Genomic DNA, 26,217 nt, shown 5'->3' with positions numbered 1-26,217 from the left:
TTCTTTGTGGCATGGCCGGCTGGGACACATGAGTCAAATAAGAATGAAAGTGCTTTTCTGTTTGGGTTACTTGTCTTGTTTTCGTTATGCTGATTTTGAGCATTGTGATCATTGTATTTACGGCAAACATGCACAGACGTCTCATAAAAAGTCTCTTTCGTTGAAATCTTTCCTTCTAGAGTTAGTACATTCAGATGTATGTCAGATTCTAGGATTATCTTTAGGGGAAAGAAATATTTTGTCACCTTTGTGGATGATGCTACACAGAAGGTATGGGTTTACCCTATTCGTAGCAAGGATGAAGTGCTTGACAAATTTAAAAAATTCTTGGCATTGACTGAAAATCAGACAGATAAGACACTTCGCTCTGACAATGGTGGGGAATATGTGTCCAGGGCCTTTCAGACATTTTGTGACAGCAAAGGGATAAAGAGGGAGCTCACTGCCCCTCATAATCTACCCCAAAATAGAGTTGCAAAGCGTGTGAATCGGACCATACAGGATAAGGTCCGTATGATGCTGTCTCATACTGCATTACCCCATGGTTTTTGGGCAGCGGCTGTTATAATAGCCGTTTACTTAATTAATCGGTCACCAAACAGGTCTTTCAGGGGGGGGGGGGGGGGAGTTCCCCAAGAAGCGTGGTCGGGCAAGCCACCTTCATATGCTCACTTGAAAGTGTTTGACTGCGAGGCTTTTGTGCACATTCGTAAAGAAAAACACAACAAACTTGAGCCAAAGTCCTGTAAATGCATTTTCCTAGGATATGGTGACAAGGGTGAAATGGGGTATAGATTGTGGGATCCCAAGAAAGGGAAAGTAGTACACAGCAATGATGTTATCTTCTGGGAAGATCGCATGCATAAACAACCTGAAAAAACTGAGGAGGTCCATAGGGTTGTGTTCTGGGAAGGAATACCTTTTGGACAGCAAAATGCGCCCGTTGTACAATAGCAAATACCTGCTGTAAATGAACCTGTAAATGCAGGAAATGATCAGCCAGCTATTGCCCATGATAATGAGCCACTACATGTGCAAGAACAGCCAGGTCAGCAACCTGTTAATACTGATTTGCAGGCTGAAATGCCAGGACAGCATGCTGAAAATGGAAATTTGCAAGAACAGCCAGCAAACAATGACCATTGGGTTAGGAGATCGTCTAGGGCTACTAGACAACCTGACAGGTTTGTTCCTGGTGCAAATAATGTGGCTGATTATGTCATGTTGACAGACTATGGTAAACTGTCTTGCTTCAAGGAAGCAATGGGCAGTCAGGACAGCAAGAAATGGTATAAAGCCATGCTGTCAGAGACGGAATCTCTTGAAAAAAATGACACTTGGGACTTGGTGCAGTTGCCGAAAGGGCAGAAAACCCTTCCATCCAAATGGGTTTACAAGATGAAGGTCACTTCTGGTTCTTCACCCAAGTACAAAGCAAGATTGGTTGCAAAGGGGTACAAGCAGGAACATGGAATTGACTTTGATGAGATTTTCTCTCGTGTAGTCAAGATAACTACATTGAGAACCATTTTGGGCTTGGTTGCAGTTGAGGATATGGAGCTCATACAGATGGATGTAAAGACCGCGTTTTTACATAGTGATCTGCATGAAGACATATATATGCAGAAGCCTGAAGGGTTTGTTGAACAAGGGAAGGAAAAAATGGTATGTAAACTCAAAAGGAGTTTGTATGGGCTGAAACAAGCACCAAGAGAATGGTATCATAAATTTGATACATTCATGCAGTCCCAAGGCTTTCATAGAAGTCAAGTGGATTATTGCTTGTACACCAAGAAGGTAGCAGATGGCAGCCTGATTATCTTGGTTTTGTATGTTGATGACATGCTGATTACTGGCAAGGATACGCATGCCTTGGACTCACTGAAGCAAAGTCTTCATGGCAGCTTTGACATGAAGGATCTTGGTGATGCAAATCACATTCTTGGCATGCGAATACTCAGAGAAAGATCGAAAGGCTTACTCTATCTATCTCAGCAGGAGTATATCTCCAAATTTTTGCAGCGTTTCAATATGGAGGGGGGGAAAACAATTGGGGTTTCATTGCCTCTATATGTGAAACTTAGTGCAGAGAATAGCCCTACATCTGATGATGAGAAGGTTGAAATGGCCAAGATACCATATGCTTTAGCTGTTGGCGGTTTGATGTATGCTATGGTTGTTACATGTCTTGACATTGCCTTTGCAGTGGAAGTGGTTAGCAGATACATGGCAACCCCTGGCAAGAAGCATTGGGATGCAGTGAAAGGTGTTATGAGATTCGTCAAAGGCACAAAGGAGTTGTGCATCTGCTTTGGAAAGTAAAAGGCATCTGTTGTTGGCTTTACAGATGCAGACAATGCTGGTCATGGGGAGTGTAGGAAGTTTACTTTCATATGAGGAGTAGTCTCTTGGATCTCTAGGCTACAAAAGTGTGTTGCATTGTCTACTTTAGAGGCAGAGTATGTGGCTGCCACTGAGGCATGCAAGGAGGCTTTATGGCTTTCACATCTGGTGGGAGAGCTTGGCATCACAGAGTTACCTGTTCTCCATTGTGATAGTCAGAGTGCTATCATGCTAGCACGGAATCCTTTCTTTCATGCAAAGACAAAGCACATGCAGGTGAAGTATCACTTCATTAGAGATGTACTTGACAACAAGAGTATTGAGCTTGTCAAAGTGCATACAGATGATAAGCCTGCAGATCTTCTCACGAAGGGTCTTCTAGCAGAGCGGTTTGCTCATTGCCGACAAATCATGGGAGTTGGATAGATATATGTATTTCGGCTTTGTACATACCTAGACTTAGCTGATTCTTTTCTCCTCTTAAGGCACATTGCCTTTAGGTGGGAGGTTGTTGGAAATAAAGGCCTCGTGCCTTTAAATGTACTTGGGAGTGAATACACCGTTAGCACTTGTACTTACACATATATATCTATCTAAAAACCTAAAGGTACACACTCGTCATTGTACCTACAAACGTGCTTGCTCTTTGCTATTGCTATCTCTCACACTCTCTGTCTCTTCGTGACTGAACAACACCTGCTGTCTCGATCTTAGTGCCTGACCCGTCAATATAATTGCAAGAGTTTGACTTTAAGGTTATTCATACCCCTGGAAAAGAGCATGCCATTGCTGATTATCTAAATAGATTGCAAACTGATGAGCCTGAAGCAAGGATTCATGATTAGTTACTTGATGTTGAACTTTTTGAGGTTCAGGTGCTTGACCCTGATTCATATTATGACCAAATGTTGCATTTCTCGAAGTCAGGAATTATGCTTGCACGCCTTTTAACAGATCAGAGAAGAAGGTTGGCATTAAAGAGTAGATTATTTTAGGTCATTTTGAACACACTCTATAGAAGGGGAGTTGATAATGTATTGAGAAGATGTGTTCGTGAGTTTGAGCAACCAACAGTATTGCATGAAGCTCATTCCGGATTATTAGGAGGTCATTTTTCAGGAGAGATAATAGGCAGGAAAATTTTGCAGGCAGGTCTTTGGTGGCCTACTGTGTTGAAAGATACTCATCAATATGCCAAAGAGTGTTTGCAGTGTCTGAAGGAAGGTCAACCACTTGATAGGGATAGGATGCAAGATCATCCTGTATTACCACTTGAACCATTTCAGAAATGGGGATTTGACTTTGTCGGGCCCATCAAACTAGCAGCTAAGCAGATAGGTAATAGATACACTTTGGTTTGTATTGACTATGCTACAAAGTGGATAGAAGCTCAGGTATTAAAGAATAATAAAGTAGCAAGTGTGGCCAAGTTTTTATACTCTTAACATTATGACCAGATTTGGTTGTCATATTGAGCTACTTAGTGATCGGGGAAAGCATTTCTTGAATCAAGTGATCAAAGAACTGACTATCAGGCATATGATTTTGCACAAGAAATCTACTCCATATCACCCTCAAGCTAATGGTCAAGCTGAAAGTTCCAACAAGATTTTACTCCGCATCTTGAAGAAAATTGTCGAGGATAAGAGGGAGGATTGGGATATTAAACTTGATTCAGCATTATAGGCCTTTAGGACAGCATATAAAGTTACAGCAGGGCTTACACATTTTAGGCTGGTTTATGGTTTGGAAGCGGTGGTTCCTATGGAATTTGTAGTTCCAAGTCTGAGAGTTGCTGTTATGTACAAGATGGATCCTGAAGAATGAGTGTAGCATAGACTAAAACAACTTTTGAAATTGAAAGAGGACCAGATATTAGCAGCTTATATTATGGGTGCCACACAACAGAGGAGACATGCATGGGTTAATAGACATGTTAAGAAGAAATTTTTTTAGGAGGGAGACTGGGTTGTAGTATATAACTCTCACCTTGGCAAATTTCCCGGTAAGCTGAAACTCAGGTATGCAGGTCCCTTTCTCATTTTCAAGGATATGGGTTAGGGTGCTTTTTTGTTGCAGGACTTGCAAGGAAAGGTTTTACACCTTGTAGTGAATGGGTTTAGGCTTAAGAGGTTAGTACAACCCTATTATTCAAATGTTCATGTTATCATTCAAAATGGGACAAAGGAATCGGTTATTGGTAGTCACATGTGTGAATGGTCTAAATCCTATGATGTTGAGGTGACACCTAGCACAAAACAGGGTGGACTGAGAGAAGACTTGGACTTTGGCATGCAAATGGAAAAGGACGTGTTCTTTTGGGAGTTTCTCTCCTTCTCCACTCTCGACTCATTCTCGGTCTGCATCTCTCACCGCCATGACGCATACTTGCCGCTCTTCAGCTCGGAAGCTGTCCATGACCAAGCGTGGCCGCCAGGAGGATGATGATGATGAGCTCTATGTGGCCAGCGATGACGACAGGTCGGTGCGGTAGGGGGACAAAGAGGTAACACCACTGAAGGCTCCATCTTTTTCTAGTCCTAGTGCGGTTGGTACTCCCTTATGGACTCCACCTTGTATTTGAATGTTGTGGCAGAGGCTCATCGATCATGGTTGCAAAAGATCGGATTGTATGATTATGCTCGTTTGCCATGGGATCGTTGGGCATCGAATGTGCATGCCTCCATACAGATGGATATTTTGAGGCACTCAAATTGCAAAATTGTAGGTCGGAAGACCAAATACATTATGTTTTCGGTGACCTAGGAGGGCCCATGAATATTTGTGTTAAAATGCATTGATGGTGTCAAGAAATTGTAGTTGCGTTGGTTTATGGAACGCTTTATGATGCTCATCAAGACAGATAGCATTGCTAGAGATACTTATGGGATTCTTTACTATGCAGAGAATTTAGGGATGCCAAATTGGGCAGGCCTTATGTTTGAGAGGCTTATGGCTGACATTAAAATTTCAAAAACCTAGAAGGTTATTCAGAAATCTCGGATGGGTTGTTTTCTAGCAAGATTGTATACACATGCACGGGTCTTGTATCCAAAGCTTATGGCTGAGTATTTGCTGAAAATGGATGTTACTTCTTTGGCCGAAGATGCAATGGAAGCCGATTATAAAGTTGATGTTTCTCATGAGCTTAAAAATGCTAATGATGCTCATGATATGTTTGATGGTGATGATGAAAAACATGCTATTTATTGTGACTTGAAATAGGTTGGATATGATGAGGCATATGCCAAGCAGCTGGCTTCCGAATTTGTTAAGGGAGACCATAGAGATGCAGGTATTAAAGATGTACTTCATGTTGGTAACCAGTATGATAGGGATACTTCTAAAATGGATGGTAATTTTTATGCAAAGAAAAAATAGAAAATTGGGAAGATATGGTTGAGGAGTAAGTCTGCATCAGAGGAGAAAAAGCAAGATGCTAATCGTGATGCTCAAAATCATCTTGGCAATGACTTTGGTGATCAGCATGTGGCTGAAGGTCCAGCAAAAATACCTTCCGCTTCAACCGGTTTTCGGATGCATGATGGTTAGGTTGATAGTCTTTCGGATGTTGTTGGAGTTATGCAGAAACTCATGGCATACTTCCAAAATTATGATAAGCGGAATGCTCAGACTGTTGTTCGGGTTACTGAATTGCAGGATCAGTTGGCTGCCAGGTAGAAGGCAATTGATGACTTGATTCAGAAGCTGCAGCAAAAGCAGTCAAAGTATGATGCATTAGAATTGGATCTTGGGGTTAAAATTGCAGATATGCAGTAAATGTTGGATAGAAACAAAATGTCTATTGTACTTTTTGAAAAATGGACTAGTGAACTTCGGACTCAATGTTTGAAGGAGATGCAGTCTTTTATGGGGAAACATGTTCAACTTCAGGTTGATTATCAAATGCTATTGGAGAGATTTCAGCCATTGCAGGGAGTGGAAAATCAAATTTTGAGCAATGTTGAAGTTGAAGTGGATGGTTCAGTGATATTGAAGTCTGACTTTGAGGATATTAGAAATGCATTGGTGGATGATGTCAAAGTTGCATGGCAAATGGTTGCAGATAGGTTTGATGGCATGATTTCTCGGCTTTATCATATGCTTAAAAATGTCTTTGTGTCAGCAGATTATGAGGATCTCATGCATGAGAGAGATGATTTGAGATTGAAAGTGGAAGAATTGGAGACGAAATGCATGGATGTAAATGCAAGATTGGAGAAGGCTTTGGATGCAAAAAGAGCAAGTGAAGAGCATGTGGCTTCTTTGTTGCAGCATAGAGATTTTCGGTCTGATGAGTATGATTCTGTCATTCAGGAGGTGGTTTACAAACTTCATCAGGATTTTTTTGTCATGGATCATGGGATAGTTCAGAATCATGATGTTGGTGCTGTGGCATGTAAGATATCTTCATGCACAGACATCGTTCTTTATACTTCTAGATCTTTCTAGCTGTTACTTTGGATGTAGTTTTGTTTTGTTCATGACATCTTTTGATCATCCCACTGACTCTTAGAACCAATTATGCAACTGCATAAGAGGATTATGAGTATCCTAGAGGGGCTCTACTCATGATAGCTCAGTGTGGATTGTCAAGGGGTGCAAGGCCTTTGGCAAGGCATAATTGTGTTCTCTGAGTAGTTCTTTATCATATTTAGTTTTCATATGTTCAGTTAGCCATCTACATGCTTGTGGGTTCAAGTCATGATTGGCCTAGTCATCCACTGGGGGTGCCAGGTGTTAGGACTTGAAATTCACTGTATATTTAGTACTATTTTACACCTTAGTATTAGTATGCATGTAGTCTTTTGGATCAGCATATGTAAAGCAGTCCTTATACTTCATATGATGTTTTACCTGAAAGTCAGGGTGCAAGTAAGAAATGTCAGGCAGTTGTATTCGAGTAGTTGCTTTTTGATCATGAATGGAATACGACTGAGTACAGCGCCCAAAAATGGCGGCTGATGTTTGATCCCGTTATCTTTTGATTGTCTCTTGAATATTAGTGTTATTCTCTTTCAAGTTGTTCAATCATTGATGGCTATGGTGATCAGCAATTCTATGTTGCTGAGTATGATGTGTGCTTTGTGTTGAATGTATTTCTTGAACGTTATGTAGTGCTGATGGCTGTAAATCTATTCAGGAAGTTCTCTGCAGTATTGTGGTGTTTTTTCTCAGGTAGAACATTGTGTCTTAATCGTTATGGTATACTAAAAGGCCAAAACAGTGCACATAGGAAGCTAACAAATAAAGAAAATGCAGCTAAACTAGCAGAGCTCCTATGTCTCTGTCAAACTCTGATAGGAGCTCACAACCAAGAGATGACAGACTGACATGACCAACACAGGCAAGCTAACGAGTGCAAGGTTCGTGGACTCTAAACCACCTAGTGCTATGTACCCTTGTGTCAATCTAGTATATGTTGCCTCTTTGATAGAGAGAGAGGGGCTTTTGAATAGGAATCCTAGATATGTATGGGAGTCCACATATTCCATCTCCTCTTGTCCATAGGTGCTGAGCTTGTGACCCACTGTGATGTGTTATTAAATACCATAACCTTGGTTTAGTGTCAGCTATCAACACAATGTCATTTGGATTCTGCTTATAGTAAGAGAGGTATTCAAGTGCCAGCTAGGGAGCTCCTCTATTTCCTCCCTTAGAGATGTAGAGGTCTTGTGCTTTTCTAATAACTAATACAATTACCCTTCACGCGGGGGGGCTGGGGGGGGGAGCTGGAGAGTGTGTGTGTGTGTGAGTTTAGCTAGTAGATGTTGCTTGTTTGGCTGGTTTTTTAAGTTGTTATATGGCTTTTATGTGCTGATTATATGGTCACTTGTACATCTAAATACTTGATGAAAAACGAGTGAGGGTGTGAGGGAGGAAGGGAGTGAGCGAGGCTTAACACTTCTAATTTCCAGCTTGAGAAAGCATATGACAAAATCATGATGGCACAACTTGCAAATCGAAAGCAAGGTCTCATATTTGGCTCCATTGAGGTATGGCATAAGATACAATCAATGTTTAATATTTTTCAGTTGTTTAATTGTTTGTAAACAAAAGTTCGATTTTGTGCTAAATCGTCAATTTTATGAGTTCCATCATGGTAAATTGTGTTCCCATGGAGGAAAATGGAGAGTAATAATGAATCTTAGGATTCTTAAGTGTTTCATATCAGAAAATGCAGAAAAACCAAAATTTTAGTTAGAAATAATTGTGAAAAATAGAAAAAAAAAGAGTTTTAATTGAGAAAAAATTAGAGACCACGCATGGAAAACTATGAAAAATTAGGACTTTGTTTGTGCAAGTATAATGGAGGTAAGACACGAGGATTTACCTCAGCTTACTCCCATTTGGATGCTTTAGTGTGTATTTATTTCTTACGTTATGAAGAAACATACATGGAAACACCTCTTAACTTACCCATCGCAAACAAAAGGGGAATTCTTATGTGCTAAATATGGTTGCTCTTTATTATAATGGACAACAAGCTATTAAATGCAGAAGCTTAAAGGCAATCTTGGTCTATTTGATATCATAATGGACATTATGTTTTGGCTTTTCAACATGTTGGAAAATGCACTAGGTAGAATAAAATGTTAAATGGGCGGGTGTAAGCTAAGAGAGGAGAATCCAACCAAAGGTCACCAAACTTCCCCCTGCTCTACTCTTGTGTCCTCTTTATTTTTTCCATTCATCTCCCTAGTTTGTTAGAGATGTAGTACCCTCATGGAAAAGCCACCTTGTCAAATCTTGTCTAGAGTTAAATGGACACACGAACCCCTTTGTTATAAATTGGATATTAGATCTAGATTGCAGACAAGTGGACAACAAAGACATTGGGGGAGACAAGATAATCATTTGCCACTCCACGTGTTGAGTGTAGTGTTCCATGTGAAGACACTTAATTTTAAAAGTGCTTCATGCAAACGCATTTCAAAATATTGTAAATTTAATGTGGTCAAAAGTAAGACTCACAATTGTAAAGCATTGTGACAAAAGTAAGTGCATGTGTGCACACACTCAAGAGTGTGTCATGATTTTAGTCCTCTCAATTTCCTACTATGCCCTCTCGATCTTTGAGTTTGTCAGTGTCAAAAGTGGGTGCAATGATGGAAGCGTAAAAGATTGTTGTAATAGACTGCACAACATGAGAGAAAAGAGAAAAGAGAAGAAAACAAAAGAACAATGCAAATGGAGAACTTAGAGATATAATTAAGAAATGGAATCCATATACCAAACATGAGAGAGTCACATACAACAATGAGTCACTGGCTGTGTGAACACTAGCAATGGCTCCCTCTCTCCAACAAGGCCTGCCCTAGAATTTGCAAGTGATGAATGATTGTGGAGAAGGGAGCTTGAATATATAGCATAAAAATATGCCATAAATATGATTAGGTCGGCCAGCAATAAATGCCTAAATCACCATAAAAATAACGAATAAAAGATACCCAAAAAACACTACAATACTCAACCCACTGAAACAGAGGCCCAACCTCACTCATGAACTGACTATATTGCTAACATCCTCTCTCAGATCATGGGTGATGTGATATAATACAATGATACAATGATAATGATTCATCGTAGTCCATGTATAAAGAACATTAGAATAGGAACATGAATACCTAAGCAGTGGGTGATCAAGCCACCACCAAGATGCTTCGGAGAGAACCTAATGTCGATGTCAATAGTACTAGCTCTTGAAAATAGAGAAGAATAATAACAACCCTCTGTGTCCGTCAACAATACCTCACAGTAGTATACATGACCATTGTGTCAAAAATACCTCTAAGTGTGCATGACCATGGATCCCCACCTTTGGCTAGACCACCAAAGTGTCCCCTTAAGTGAGGTCAAACTAGGAGCCAATCATGCTCTTTGTCAAGTAACAACCCATTATGAACTTGGATATCAATCCGAGCTCTAGGATTTCAAGATTTGCTAGACTTCAATTGACGTAGAAGGGAAGCCCCTCTTTGGATCCTTTGTACGTGTATACTTATATAAATGAGGCTCACTTGCCCATCTCACCACCCTCTCACACTCCCTTTCTAGCATTGGAAAGTCGTGAGGGATGAGTGCATTACTTGTACTAGAAAACAATAGAAGAAGAGGTTGCCAAGCCCTTCACATGATCTGAAGAAGAGGGTCCCTTTTGCGCCTTGGCCTTCACCTTCGCCAAGGATTCGACTTGGGGTTGAAGTAGGACGATGACTCTGTGAGTCAATATCCTGCTTCTTCTCCTCCTTCCTTGAAGCCGCCAACTCTTTGCAATCCTTGCGCAAATGTCCCTTCTTACCACAATGATAGCACTAGGCCTTTGACTCCTTCTTGTCACCCCTCTTTGAAGTTGTAAATGCCTTGGTAGAGTTACCGTACTGAGATGGAAGCCTCCCCTATAACTGCAAAGATGCCTCATGCTCAAGGAGCATCAAGGACATATGTGTAAAGCTCACTGGTGTCGATGATGTCTGGGCCCACAAAGCATAGGCTACTCCATCAAACAACTCGAGAGGGAGCTTGTATAGCACAGTCCCCACAAGATGCATCTTTGGAAGGGCGGATTGCATGTGCCGAAGCTGATTCTATACTTGTGTCACCCGAAGTAAGAATGCCTTGAAAGTATCCTTCAGCTTGAACTTCATCTGGTGGAGATGCCCACAGAGGGTAGTTGCACGCATGGTCAAGGGAGCCTCGTACAACATCTGAAGCTTTGCCCATATTGCTGAAGCTATCCTACGGGAGGTGATTGCCGGCAGAACCTCTTTAGGGTTACATCAAAGAAGAGCAGGATATGCATAGGCATCATTGTTATCCCATTTAAACACAACCTCCTTGTGGTTGTCTTGGTCCCATTCATTAGGTTGAGGATTCTCAATAGCTCCAAAAACTAGGTACCACAATTGCTTTTGCAAAAACCATGCTTTCATAACAGCACTCTTAAGTTTAAGTAATCAAGGTCATGAAGTTTGTCATTAGTAGCACAACGAGGAGGAGCCATTTGGAGAGGATAGAGAGACAAGATAAAGAATATATATAGAGAGAGTACGGCCAAACACAACACAGATTGCTTGAAGTATGAGTTAACATGTAGTGTCAAGGGGAGCCGATCACAAAACGTTTGCAAAATCTAGGAGAATCAGAGTGACAACAGCCAACAAATAGTAGTAGAGGTTGAAAATATGGTTGCCTAGTCTGCAGGAGCACAAAATGCTGAAAATGCAAATGTAGATGACAAAAACACATGCAGCAAGAGCATTGAATGCAGTCGTGCGGCATTTAAATATTGCTGAAAATTAAAAAGGCAGACTATAGCATGAAAACACAGAAGAGTGAAGGCTGAAAATACCTAGAAACTGGTCACCCAAACTGCAGCAGACAGATGAAGGCAGGTGAGCACAAGAAAACTGTGAGGGCAGACTGTCCACAGCATAAAACAACACCGAAAACTTGAACACGGACGTCTGATACCATGTTAGAAGTGGGTGCAGCAATGGAAGTGTAGGAGACTGCCGTAATAGACTGCACAACATGAGAGAAAAGACAAAACAAAGGAAAACAAAAGAACATTGCAAAGGGAGAACTCAGAGATATACTCAAGAAATGGAATTCATATACCAAACACGAGAAAGTCACGTACAACAATGAGTCATTGGCTACGTGGGCATTGGCAGTGGCTCCCTCTCTCCAACAAGGCCTGCATTGGAATCTGCAAGTGATGAATGATTGTGGAGGAGGGAACCTGAATGTATAGCACAAAAATATGCCATAAATATGATCAGGTTGGCCAGCATTAAATACTGGTCAGCCAGCAATAAATGCCAAAATCACCATAATAATGAGACATAAAAAATATCTAAAATAACTATTTGGCCCACTAAACCACATGCCTACTCACTCATAAGCTGTTGATGTTTTCATCATCCTAAGCTCGCTACCTTAGAAATATCAGCTAACTTATAGAGTTCTAGACTGAGATTGAGGCAAGCAAAAATCTTTCATCTGGATTTCCCATCTTAAGTGGAGCGTTCACCAAAAGAGAGATTCAAAGTATCTTCAGCAACAGCTTAAATTCCACGTAAGATACACTTCTCTTGTATTTTGTTATGGCTTAAAATTTGAATTGTAGAAGTGCTTGGATTCCTCAAGAAAGAGGATTTGCTAGATTGCTCAAACTGCTCCTTATGGAATTCTATGATAAAAAAATTGTTGGTGTTAAGACCTATGTAGGGACTTGTTAACGAAATTGAATTTTGGAGTTTTATGGTATTATTGGTGTCAAAATGTTTATGGGGACCTTGAAAGAGCAGTAGGTGCACAATACAGCAGTCTTTTGGCAATGGAGCAGGCCAAAATTGGCATAGCAGCCAGCAGGATGTAGGTGACCAGAAGGTGGAGGGCAGGGACAACAAAACAGAGCTGTCGAGTGACTTTCCTGGAGGTGGGAAGGCTGGAAGGCAGATCGTAGCTGAAAACAAAACAGAGTGGGCTGCCATCAGCGGGACATGATGCTGTCAGCAGCACAACAGGTCGCCAGCAGGCTGTTGATGATGATTGGAAGAATGGTAGGGGCTGATGGCAACTGGTGAAGATGTGGAAAAAGGGGGATGAAAGACTAGTCTGCTCATGATCTCTTCTATAGAACTTTTGAGCTAGCTGTCCTACCAAATTCTTTCTAGTCTTGTCTTTGGAATATGTTCTATCTAGAATTTGTTTTGGGGCTGTATGAGAGCCAAAATAAATTACCCCCAAATTTGAGATTAACTGGAGACTAAATCTGGGATACCTTAATGGCTATGAGCTTCTTGCAGCCCAGAGAAGACCATTAACAGTGTTGATGATGGATAGCTGTTGATGGACAATGCTTAGAGATTAGTTCTTTTATTCACAGCCCCTTCTAACAGTTCTAGAGAAGATAATGAAGTTGCTATCATAAATGAAGCCAAACATTGTAGTCGAACATCCTTTTGATTCTTGAGCATATTTTCTTTTCAATGCAGTAGCCAGTAGAATATGCAGATGTTTTTTGGGCCATGCTGTATTTAGTTACCATGTGTGATTAATGTCTACTTTGCTCATTATGAGACAATATTTGTCAGTCCTTCAGGTCAGTTGCTACTGCGTAAGTAACATTTTTAAGGTGTCACATTTTTTCTAGGTGTCAAAGGACATTCGCTATGCTGACAAGCGACCACTTTTCCCCTGGGCACCAAGGTGAGTCAGGGATTCATTATGAAGTCTTTACTGCAAATTGTCCTGATTGTTAAGTGACCATAATCACATGAGCAGCCTTTCTACAAGCAAAAGATGTAAAGATAGTCACTGCATAATTATATTCAGATCCTGTAGAGAAAGCTTTAGCCTCGATTTAACACGAGGCTCCTGATCGAGCGCCCCAAAACCCAGATTCATTGAAGCTTTTTTGCACTTTGGTTCAGATTTATCATTTCATTATGCAAGCTCCAGTTTCGATTGCATATTGTGGGCATAGTTATGCAGTAAATGATAGATTTAGTTGCTGCAGAATCCTAGCTAGGTGAAGTTGCTGAGAATGATTAGCTGCGCACTATTCTATGTGAAGCTGCTGTGAGTGATGCAAAGTTGACACAAGGCTGGTTTAGATTATAGGCATTGTTATGCAGTAAATTGTGGATTTATGTTGTTGCAGACTCTTAGCTAGGCAAGGTTGCCGCAGTAAATGGTGTATTTATGTAACTGCACATCTTAGCTAGGTGAAGTTGTTGTAAATGATATAAGATTGACATGGGGTGCCCCACAATTTCTGATCTCGTATTGCAAGGTCCATGTTTTTTTACTAGATTCATGAACTTCTTGATGTTTTGTGTAACTTATCATGAGAAAGCTTGTGCAGGTATGCACCCTCAAGTAAAAAGGACATCCTGATCAACCTCGGTATATCAGCTGTCTTTGTGAGTTGCACTACAACAACTTTCTCCAAGGCCAAGGACTGCTGTATATGCTGAAATTAAGGCATAATAATCAACCAGGTGCATTAGTACATTAACATATGCAGTACAGCTAGGTCCTCGTTATCTGCACTGTCAAAATAGGGTAGAGCCTTCACACAAAAGCAGATGTTTTTCCTTTTGATTTTTTTTCTCAAAATTATGAAGATCATCCTCATTCATTAATAGTTTGTGTTGGCACAAATGCTTGTTATAGACTATTAAAGACTTTGCCCCGGCACTGAATTTTGTCATTAAGCTAGGGCCCTGCATTAGCTCTAAACCTTAACATCCACTTTCAATGCTGAAAAGTGAGAATCCCATTATGGTGGTAGTAAATGCATTTGAAAAGATGTCATTGGAATACAATCATGTGTAAAGCTCAAGCATGCATATCCCATGTATTGGCTAGATTGAAGTTCAGGTAAATAGTAAGAGTGAAAATTCTCTGCAGTAATTTTTAGTTGTGATTTTCTACACTTAGAAATCTTGAAAAGTTCTAGGCTTCAATGCACCGGTCGTCAAGAAACAGGATCTGGATGCAATAGAGATAGTAATTGGCATTGTAGAATGAGCTATGAGGTCCTGCATTTTTTGAGCTTGAAGTGGAGGGATCTTGTGGCAAATAGTCTTCAGGCAGGCTGTAGTACTCATGCTCTTTACTCTTTGGATCTCTTGTTGACAATTTAAAGTTCCTTTTGACACTTTTTTCTCAGTACCTTTCCTATTTTTATGTTCAGAATGTATGTGAGAGTATCAGACTTTGTGCTTATGCAGATGCTAAATTTCCAAGCTCATAAATCACCCTATTTGCCAAACTGCTGGAGTATCTAGGCTAGTTTGAGGTTACAGGATATGTTAGACATTTTCCAACACCTTTAGGATTTGCAACTTGCATGGTGCAATCAGTATTTGTTTGGCACTCCAGCTGTCATTAGGCATTATTTAGCTAAGGGGATGTATGTGATAGTATAAGGACTAGCAAGACACACAGAGCCCTCATGGTCACATCAGTGGCCTCTCAAAATTTGGAATTGGAGAGACTAGCAAGGCACACAAAGTCCTCAGAATCAAAATAGTGACCTCTTGAGTGCTTTTACTCCTTATGAGGTAGATAGGGCTTGACCCTCTTAAAACGGATCCATCTTGCAGCATTTCAGAATATTCAAATTGTTGTAGTTAGACTTTCAGTTGAAAGGATCTTTCTGATTAGATTCTGTATCGTATGCTCAAATCTAACTAAGATGGTCTCATCCTGCTACACTGAGAGGCAGATGGGAGAGGTTACTGCTCTATGGACTTCCTGCATTGCATGATATTTAGAAGCAGAGGAGAGAGATTGCAGGGTAATTCAGATCATGAGCTGATCATAGAGCTAGAGAAATGACATCCCTTTATATTCAGTTTTCCCATATTTTATGCAGAGAAATTTTGTATTCTGTATTTTACCTTAGTGGTGATAATCACCAACTCCTAAGGTGCATTTACAATAATCTATTTTCTTGGGAAAAGGAAGAAGCTCACCACTGTGCTCTTGTGGAGTTGCACTTTTATTTAACATCAACTCCTAGCACTTGTCCACAAGGTCTGTTGTTGTGTCTGAAGGGTTTAACATGGGCTCTTGATCAATAGCATTAATGGAATGTGCATACTTGTTCTGTTCCTTCTTTTGCATAGGGACTTTGGATCATATGCACACAGTCAGCTGAATGGAAGCCATTACAATTTGTCATATTTGGATACATTTGGCGTATCTTTATGAAACTGAAGGACTTTGAACCAGCTGACACTCCAGTTCTCAATGTATGCTTTTATTTACCCTTTCATCCCCCCCCCCCCCCCCCCCCCCAAAACACACACACACACACCCCACATCACATCACACCCCACCCCACCCACATCCACCACACCACCCTACACAACCCACTTTTATTTACCCTTTCTATTTCTCTCCCGCCCAAACAAAAAAAAAAAGAAAAGCCAAAGGTGTGGGCTTTGAATTTGTTTGCAGGCATAGGTTTTGGTGTTTGCCAATAGCACATGGAAACAGACATTACCTATTTGTATTTTCTGGCAGTGAAGAACTGAGAATAGGTGTGCAAGCATAACAAGGAAGGTTACTCGGGTCTAACTGTTGAGTATAGCTTACTGTCAATCCTTTTGGGTAGTTGTGTGGATTTCAAAGGAAAGCTATGGAAAAGGAGGTTAAAACAGGATCTCACAGAAGATCCTCTACCAAAAGTGTGGGCTTTGAATTTGTTTGCAGGCATATGTTTTGGTGTTTGCCAATAGCACATGGAAACAGGCATTACCTATTTGTATTTTCTGGCAGTGAAGAACTGAGAATAGGTGTGCAAGCATAACAAGGAAGGTTATTCGGGTCTAACTGTTGAGTATAGCTTACTGTTAATCCTTTTGGGTAGTCTTGGATTTCAAAGGAAAGCTATGGAAAAGGAGGTTAAAACAAGATCTCACAGAAGATCCTCTACCTGCATAGAAATAACTTGGATGTGTTGTTGGACGGTATTTGTGTGTGTTTTAATTATGCATCTTTAAAAGTTTGTCTTCATGCATAGGATGGTAGCTACTGGAGTTGTGCAGGATGATGCATCCTGGAACTTCTTTCTTCATTAAATACTCATTTCTAGTTGCTCTTCCCTTTGGCTCTTGTCCTTGATGTCAAACTTGTTCTGAAATAGCCGTCACTGATGGAATGGAAAAAGTAGTTGTGCAATTATAATGTAGGATTGCTTTTTATAATTTCTGATAATCAAATCACAAAAGGAGTACAAAAGTTGTGGCAAAGAAACAGAAGAAATTCCCTTACGCCAAGGAATCAAATCCTCCCTAGGAAGAAGACCAGCATGCTGAATGAGATCTAACTGCCAATGTGGAAGACCCTTGAGCCTAGCAATGATATTTTGTCTTAGCAAAGACCCAATCAGAGGGGCACTACGACAGGCCAACCACAACTCTCCAAATATCAGACAGGAGGGTTCAGATTTTTGTGGCTAAAGGGCAGGGAATAAATCTGTGATCAGAGAATTTCACACTGGTAATGCAAAAAAAACCAATTGCTGTTCGAGCTCGGCTCTTTGAAAGGGTCAAGGCAAGGGGAAGTTCGCCAATCAACACTCTCCAAAGAACCTTACTTTTGAATGGAGTCTTCTTTAGCCAGCCTTCTGTGACGGTCATTTTCCACCAATCCTTAGATTTAGCAGGCCCCAAACAGCATTGGATTTGGGGACTCTCTCTCTCTCTCTCTCTCTCTCTCTCTCTCTCTCTGTGCTGCAGCTGCCTCTGTTTGTTTGGGCCTGGTCCAAGACCTGCCCCTGGTGCCCCACCACACACTAAACATCCCACCACACACCGTACACCCCACCCTAGACACTAGCGGTGGAGTCAAAGACAAATGTATTCCGGGTGATCCAATTATGCTAACAACCCCAAATCAAAGAAAGTGGAATAAAAACTTTATATGTGGTTGTGCCAAAGCAGGATATTTTGTCTTAGCAAGGACCAAATCAAAGGGGCACAACGACGGGCCAACCACAACTCTCCAAATATCAGATAGGTGGGTTCATATTTTCTTGGCTAAAAGGCAAGAATAAATCTGTAATGAGAAGATTTCACACTGGTAATGCAAAAAAAACTATTGTTGTTCGAGCTTCAGCACTTTGAAAGGGCCAAGGCAAGGGGAAGTCTGCCAATCAACACTCTCCAAAGAAGGACCTCACATTTAAATGGAGTTTTGTTTAGCCAGCCTTCCATGATAGTCATTTTCCAGCAAGCCTTAGATTTAGTAGGAGCCATACAACATTGGCTTTTTGGGTGTGTGTGTGTGTGTCTCTCTCTCTCTCTCTCTCTCTCTCTCTCTCTCTCTCTGTTTGTGTGTTATAGCTAACCCACCTGTGCCTTGCCTCAAATGCTGCCCTGCCTAGATCTACCCTTGCTCTTGTCCCTACCTGTGCCCCTACCCGGCCTCAACTCCACCACCTACTACCCTTGTCTAGGTCTGCCCCACCACCTGCTTATTGAGCTAAAAATGCATTAGCTTCGCTTAAACAATCCCAAAACACGCTTAATTAATGAAGAAACCTTATTAGTTTAAAAAGAAACGTGATCCTAGGGAGTAACTGTGTCCCACGTGCCAAACCCTAATTTGGGTGCCCCTAAACTTTCTATAAATAGACATGCTGCCCACCACTCCTCCTCAATCTCGTTTTTGTAGGTTTTAGGCTCTGTATCTCTACTGCCCACACCTTGTTCACGGAGGACATCGTAGTCAGAGCTTCCCATCGTTGACTACTATCATTTGGCGCTTGATTCTAGCCTCCATTATCCACATCCAGTTGTTACCTGCTGATTTGTAATTGCTAGACTTACGTTTGCTGCAAGTTGTCCATTTTCAATTGCTCGCATCATCATTTATGCTGCGTCCACTATCATCAAGGCCTTCTAGAGTTGTCGCCATCATCCAAGTGCTATTACCTAGCTCAAACTGCATGCATTTAGTCTTCTCTCTCCTCTGCGGGATCATCTTCATTGTTGCCTACACTCTGCACCTCGTCGCCCATATCAAACTGTTTGTGTTTGCCTCCTACAGCTATCGCCAGATTTTCTCTCTCCTCTACAGTTTGCGTTTGCTATATATTCTCTCTTCTACTGCTTGTCTGCATCAACTAGTCTTTTGTGATTGTGTTTGCTGGTGTTTGACACACAGAGGCTACCTTGTTGCATTTGGGGATCCATTTCGGAGCATGGTATACTCTTTAGCTCATAATCTTTGCCTTGATCCTAGAGATACGAGAGTTTGAGGTTCAGTATTCACTGTATAGTGTGTTTTCTGTAGTCATTTACTTCATTATTCATTGTGTTCACTGTCTTTGAGTTACCCTAACCCTAATTGTGTTCTGTGTTATCCATTTGTGCTTTATTGTATGATTGGTTTTATGTTTTTTGTGTTTAGAGCATTTCTTTGCATGGCATCCGAGCTAGGTTCTCTTTGAGAAACCTTGGCCTTTGATCAGAAAGCTCATCTGCAGAAGTAGGAACACAGATAAGGATGACTTGAAAGTCAAGATGGTTGAGTATCGTCATTTCCTTTGCAATTTTTTAAATTTTTTTAAAAAAGGTTTCTTGCAAACAAGCCTTTGCCCACTGACGGACATTCGTGCGTGTAGGCACAGCCATAATTTTGGGCAGGTTTAGGTCCAGAAATTTGGGGCTTTTCCCAGATTCGGGAAATTTGATGCAGGACAAGCAAATTTGTTTCAGAAATTGCAGGAATTTGTGAACATTTTGTCCCCGAGATTTGGGGCTTTTCATGTACATGCACAAACTGGGCTGAAATTTACCCAATTTCTTGACATTGAGGCACATTGGACCTCATGCAATTTGGGGCTTTTGCAATTTGGGCAAAATTAGTGCTGCATTTGGTCATTTTATGTACATGCAGGTTGAATTCTGTGCAATTTGGACATCAACACTAGGTAAAATTTGGGGGTTTTGCTGAAATTGTTTTATTTTGGCAAAATTGGACAGTCCTATGCATGACAGAGGAAATGCAGATGTGTGTTTGATGCTTTGAGCACACAAAATTTTGGGGTTTTTGACCGTTCGTGTCAAATTTTATGCATGTGGGTACATGTACAACAGATATTGCAGCTGAAATTTTAAGATTTCTCATGTAATGTGATGCACATGCCCTTGGAACAGCTGTAATCAGTTGGATAATGTTGTAGCACTTGGTTTGGTGCTTCTGAAAACTTAATTACAGATCTGAAATCTGTACTTCTGCGTGGTCATTTATTGCTGATTGGTACTTGTTTGTACCTTGGTCACTTGGGTGACAGTTTGGGCCTGCATTTGCTGGTTTTTTGGTCACATTTGGGCTGAAAATCATGGCTGGCAGCAATGACAGCAGTAATTTGATGCACATAAAGAAGCTTGAAGGCGCATAATTTTGCAGTGTGGCAAAAACAGTGCTACAATATCCTGTTACAAAAGAAGCAGGCAAAGCCGATCAAAACCAAAGGGGCAAAGCCTACGGACATGGATCAAGACGATTGGGATGAGTTGAATAAGCTTGCACGCTCAACCATAGAGCTATCGATTTTTGATGCCTTGGTCTTCAACATTGAAGGTTTGGATTCTGCATATGCTATATGGACTAGACTGGAAGAATTGTATGCACAGAAGAGTGCTGCAAGCAAAGTGTATTGGCTGAAAAAGCTTATGGATTTGCGTATGAAAGAAGGTACAGCAATGTCTACTCACTTGAGTGAGTTTAACTTCATTTTCAGCGAGCTGGTTGCCTTAAAGTTCATGATTGATGAGGAATTTAAGGCTACTTTCTTGCTTTGCACTCTACCAGAGAGTTGGGATACATTTAAGACTGCTATGAGTAATTCTAATGTGATCTTTTTGTATGCTGATATAGAGAGTGCTCTACTTATGGAAGAGATGAATCGGAAGAACAATGCATCCAGTAAGTCTTCCAGTGCTTTGCATACTAGGGGTAGATCACAACAAAAGGGCAAAAATGATGGCAAGGGACGCAATAAATCACGTGGCAAAGATGTTGAATGCCATCATTGTGGCAAGAAGGGTCACTTTAAACGTGACTGCTACAAATGGAAGAAAGAGAAAGAAAAAGGCAAGAAGACAAATGATAGCAAGGAAGAGAAAGAAGGACAGTCAGCCTAAGAAGAGCAGTGTAAAAATTGAAGAGGTGAATGTAGTCACTCATGACAGTGACAGTGGAAGTGACGTACTCTTTGTCTCTTCACATTTTGGTGCACATGCTTTACTTGCAGATAGAGATGATGACATGCATACCTGGATTCTCGATTCAAGTGCTTCCTTTCATGTCACCCCTCATCGTGAGTGGTTCTCCGTCTATACAGGGGGTCGACATGGTGTTGTCCATCTTGGGGACAACTATTTATGTGACATTGTAGGTATTGGCAGTGTGGAGTTACAGTTTCAGCATGGCTCTATCTTTACACTTCAGTATGTATGGCATGAAACTCAGCTCAAGAAGAGCTTGATTAGCACAGGGCAGCTAGATGATGATGGTTTTCATACCACCTTTGGTGATGGAAAATGGAAGATCTGTAAGGGATCTAGGGTTATTGCCAGAGGTTGTAAGAGTGATACCTTGTATCCACTTCATGTATCTAGTGTGCGTGACGATGTTGTTGCCGTGACCGAGCAGCTAAGCGTTTCTTTGTGGCATGTCTGGTTGGGACACATGAGTCAAACAGGAATGAAAGTGCTTTCTCGTTTGGGTTACTTGCCTTGTCTTCGTTATGCTGATTTTGAGCATTGTGATCATTGCATTTATGGCAAACATGCACAGACGTCACATAAAAAGTCTCTTTCGTTGAAATCTTTTCTTCTAGAGTTAGTACATTCCGATGCATGTCAAATTCCAGGATTATCTTTAGGGGGAAAGAAATATTTTGTCACCTTTGTCGATGATGCTACACGGAAAGTATGGGTTTACCCTATTCGTAGCAAGGATGAAGTGCTTGATAAGTTTAAACAATTCTTGGTATTGGCTGAAAATCAGATAGATAAGACACTTCAGTGTCTTCGCTCTGACAATGGTGGGGAATATGTGTCCAAGGCCTTTCAGGCATTTTGTGACAGCAAAGGGATAAAGAGGGAGCTCACTACCCCTCATAATCCCCCCCAAAATGGAGTTGCAGAGCGTATGAATCGGACCATACAGGATAAAGTCCGTACGATGCTGTCTCATGCTGCATTATCCCACGGTTTTTGGGTAGAGGCTGTTATGATAGCCGTTCACTTAATTAATCAGTCACCAAATAGGTTTTTGGGAGGGGGGAGTTCCCCAAGAAGCGTGGTCGGGCAAGCCACCTTCATATGCTCACTTAATTAATCGGTCACCAAATAGGTCTTTGGGGGGGGAGTTCCCCAAGAAGCGTGGTCGGGCAAGCCACCTTCATATGCTCATCTGAAAGTGTTTGGCTGCGAGGCTTTTGTGCACATTCCTAAAGAAAAATGCAACAAACTTGAGCCAAAGTCCTGTAAATGCATTTTCCTGGGATATGGTGACGAGGGTGAAATGGGGTATAAATTGTGGGATCCCGAGAAAAGGAAAGTAGTACGCAGCAATGACATTATCTTCCGGGAAGATCACATGCACAAACAACCCGAAAAGACTGAGAAGGTCCGTAGGGTTGTATTCCGGGAAGAAATACTTTTTGGACAGCAAAATGTGCCCGCTGTACAGCAGCAAATACCTGCTGTAAATGAACCTGTAAATGCAGGAAATGATGCTGGAAATGATCAGCCAGCTATTGCCCATGAAAATGAGCCATTACCTGTGCAGGAACAGCCAGGTCAGCAAGCTGTTAATACTGATTTGCAGGCTGAAATGCCAGGACAGCATGCTGAAAATGGAAATTTGCAAGAACAGCCAGTAAACAATGACCATTGGGTTAGGAGATCATCTAGGGCTACTAGACAACCTGACAGGTTTGTTCCTGGTGCAAATAATGTGGCTGATTATGTCATGTTGACAGACTATGGTAAACTGTCTTGCTTCAAGGAAGCAATGGGCAGTCAGGACAGCAAGAAATGGTATAAAGCCATGCTGTCAGAGATGGAATCTCTTGAAAAAAATGACACTTGGGACTTGGTGCAGTTGCCGAAAGGGCAGAAAACCCTTCCATCCAAATGGGTTTACAAGATGAAGGTCACTTCTGGTTCTTCACCCAAGCACAAAGCAAGATTGGTTGCAAAGGGGTACAAGCAGGAACATGGAATTTACTTTGATGAGATTTTCTCTTGTGTAGTCAAGATGACTACATTGAGAACCATTTTGGGCTTGGTTGCAGTTGAGGATATGGAGCTCATACAGATGGATGTAAAGACCGCGTTTTTACATAGTGATCTGCATGAAGACATATATATGCAGAAGCCTGAAGGGTTTGTTGAACAAGGGAAGGAAAAAATGGTATGTAAACTCAAAAGGAGTTTGTATGGGCTGAAATAAGCACCAAGAGAATGGTATCATAAATTTGATACATTCATGCAGTCCCAAGGCTTTCATAGAAGTCAAGTGGATTATTGCTTGTACACCAAGAAGGTAGCAGATGGCAGCCTGATTATCTTGGTTTTGTATGTTGATGACATGCTGATTACTGGCAGGGATACGCATGCCTTGGACTCATTGAAGCAAAGTCTTCATGGCAGCTTTGACATGAAGGATCTTGGTGATGCAAATCACATTCTTGGCATGCGAATACTCAGAGAAAGATCGAAAGGCTTACTCTATCTATCTCAGCAGGAGTATATCTCCAAAGTTTTGTAGCATTTCAATATGGAGGAGGGGAAAACAATTGGGGTTCCATTGCCTCCATATGTGAAACTTAGTGCAGAGGACAATCCTACATCTGATGATGAGAAGGCTGAAATGGCCAAGATACCATATGCTTCAGCTGTTGGCAGTTTGATGTATGCTATGGTTGCTACACGTCTTGACATTGCCTTTGCAGTGGGAGTGGTTAGCAGATACATGGCAATCCCTGGCAAGAAGCATTGGGATGCAGTGAAAGGTATTATGAGATACCTCAAATGCACAAAGGAGTGGGAGTGATTAGCAGATATATGGCAACCCCTGGCAAGAAGCATTGGGATGCCTTCTGCTGGAAAGCAGAAGGCATCTGTTATTGGCTTTACGGATGCAGACTATGCTGGTCATGTGGACTGTAGGAAGTCCACTTTTGGGTATGTGTTTACTTTTTACAGGAGGAGTAGTCTCTTGGATCTCCAGGCTACAAAAGTGTGTTGCATTGTCTACTGTAGAGGCAGAGTATGTGGCTGCCACTGAGGCATGCAAAGAGGCTTTATGGTTTTCACGCCTGTTGGGAGAGCTTGGCATCAGAGAGTTACCTGTTCTCCATTGTGATAGTCAGAGTGCTATCATGGTAGCACGGAATCCTGTCTTTCATGCAAAGACAAATCACATACAGGTGAAGTACCACTTCATTAGAGATGCTCTTGACAGCAAGAGCATTGAGCTTGTCAAAGTGTATACAGATGATAATCCTGCAGACCTTCTCACAAAGGGTCTTCCAGCAGAGCGGTTTGCTCATTGCGGATAGATGATGGGAGTTGGATAGATATATGTGTTTCAGCTTTGTACATACCTAGACTTAGCTAATTCTTTTCTCCTTTTAAGGCACATTGCCTTTAGGTGGGAGGTTGTTGGGAATAAGGGCCATCGTGCCTTTTATATGTGCATGGGTGTGAACAGACCCTTAGCACATTGTAGTTTCATATAGATATAAACCTGAAGTGGTACACTCGTCATTGTACCAAAAAGGTATTCACACTCTACATTGCTTGCTCTCGCTCTCTCTCTCTCTCTGTCTCTCATTGCGCATATGACAGTCTGCTTCGATCTTCATGCCTAATCGATTTCTACATAGATGTGCACATTTTATGAGTTTGAGTGTCTGATGTTGCATTATGCGCAGTTGTTTGATCAATTTGATAAAATATCCTCAATAGAGAGGCCTCTGGTTGCATCTTCTTGGAAGGGGCAGTAGGACAAGGGCAAATAAAATTTAAATTTAAATCAAAATCAAAATCAAAAGAAGGCTAGTGAATCCCAAGGAACCGCATAATCAACTCTCAAACTTAGATGATAGAATGTACCTAAGAAAAATAGGTATTATCACCATTGTCAAAAGGCTAGTTATTATGATGATGAGTGTTGATTTTAGGCAAGAGGCACACAACTAAAATTCAAGAATCAGACCTTCGCATCCCAGTCGGGTAATCCCCAACAAGGGAAGCAGGGGTGGTGGCAATCCCCAGCAGGGGCAGTGGCGAGGCTAAACCTACACTGCCACCCGTTAGCCATCATAGTCGGCGAACTTCTTAACTCTAGAGGTTTTGTGTGATTGGTCTGCAGAAGCCCACATTGTCTCCTTAGAGACATTGGATGCAAGTCTCTTTTACATTTGTGAGTTGCCTCTTGACGAGGTGATTGCAGAGATCCACTCATCGGAGTCGAGCATATCATCAACTATTGGCTTGTAGATATTTATTTTCCAAGCCCTTGCAGCTGAGAGAGTTCGCACAGAAAATAACTTCTCGGTTAAGATTTAGGCCTAGGGTCATATCAGTTTTGCCATTGACCAAGGTCCAGATTTGGCTTCGCTGGATGATGTGTATAATGGCTCCCAGCTTGGGGTGAACTTGTTGTCCGTTCAGCAACTGTCTCTTGGGGTGATGAGCCGGCTGCTGATGATTCAGACAAGCCTTAGCCACCAGATGGAAGCCCACGGACTCGGAGCATCTTTAGCATTTTCGCTTAGGACATCTTGAGTATGACTCTCTTTATGAGCTATTGTGTCAAGGTATGGTTGAGGGTCTTCCACACCGAAAACTATCTCGACAGATTTGTAAAGCATGTCAGCTAAGCAAGCAACATCATATATCCTTCTCTCAGCAGTCTACCACCCATGCTGCGAAGCCCCTTAGACTCATTTATGCAGATCTTTGTAGTTTTACATTCATTGTTGTTTTGAATGGCGTAGTGTACTTATTTTCATGGTGGATGATTTTTGTAGGTACATATGGATATACTTTCTCAAGCACAAGTCAGATGCCTTCACTTATTTTAGGGCTTGGGTGTTGTTGGTTCATAACCAGACTGGTCGTCATATGGGTACTACGAGGAGTGATTCTGGTGGCAAGTTTACCTCCTGTGAGTTCTCTGAGTTTCTACAAGAGCAGGGCATTGCGTATCAGCTCATCTCTACCAACTTCCCTACACAAAATGGAGTGGCAGAGCGTAGAAATTGGACAGTCAGGAATATGACATGCTCTATGCTGTTTGCAACAGAGCTTCATGAGTATC

At 41.4% G+C, this 26,217-nt stretch overlaps 1 protein-coding gene across 4 annotated transcripts in view; it reads left to right on the top strand.

Annotated features, from left to right (window-relative positions):
• Positions 1–26,217, top strand: part of CJD1 (Chloroplast J-like domain 1) — a 69,843-nt gene that overhangs the window by 22,524 nt on the left and 21,102 nt on the right. Inside the window, exons 4-7 of one of the 4 annotated variants that reach the window (XM_087664909.1) lie at positions 8,262–8,339; positions 13,505–13,560; positions 14,210–14,276; positions 15,990–16,115. In XM_087664909.1, the coding sequence (XP_087521035.1) occupies positions 8,262–8,339; positions 13,505–13,560; positions 14,210–14,276; positions 15,990–16,115 (327 nt within the window). The remainder of the gene's footprint in view (positions 1–8,261; positions 8,340–13,504; positions 13,561–14,209; positions 14,277–15,989; positions 16,116–26,217) is intronic. The other 3 variants (XM_087664910.1, XM_087664911.1, XM_087664912.1) reach the window with 3 other exon arrangements.

The sequence above is a fragment of the Lygodium microphyllum genome, chromosome 24 (assembly GCF_053477565.2).
Source record: "Lygodium microphyllum isolate KBCC chromosome 24, Lygodium_microphyllum_v1.1.10, whole genome shotgun sequence".
In the NCBI taxonomy this organism is placed as follows: domain Eukaryota; kingdom Viridiplantae; phylum Streptophyta; class Polypodiopsida; order Schizaeales; family Lygodiaceae; genus Lygodium; species Lygodium microphyllum.
Note: the sequence above shows the minus strand (reverse complement) of the source record. Positions and strands in the feature narration are given on the sequence as shown.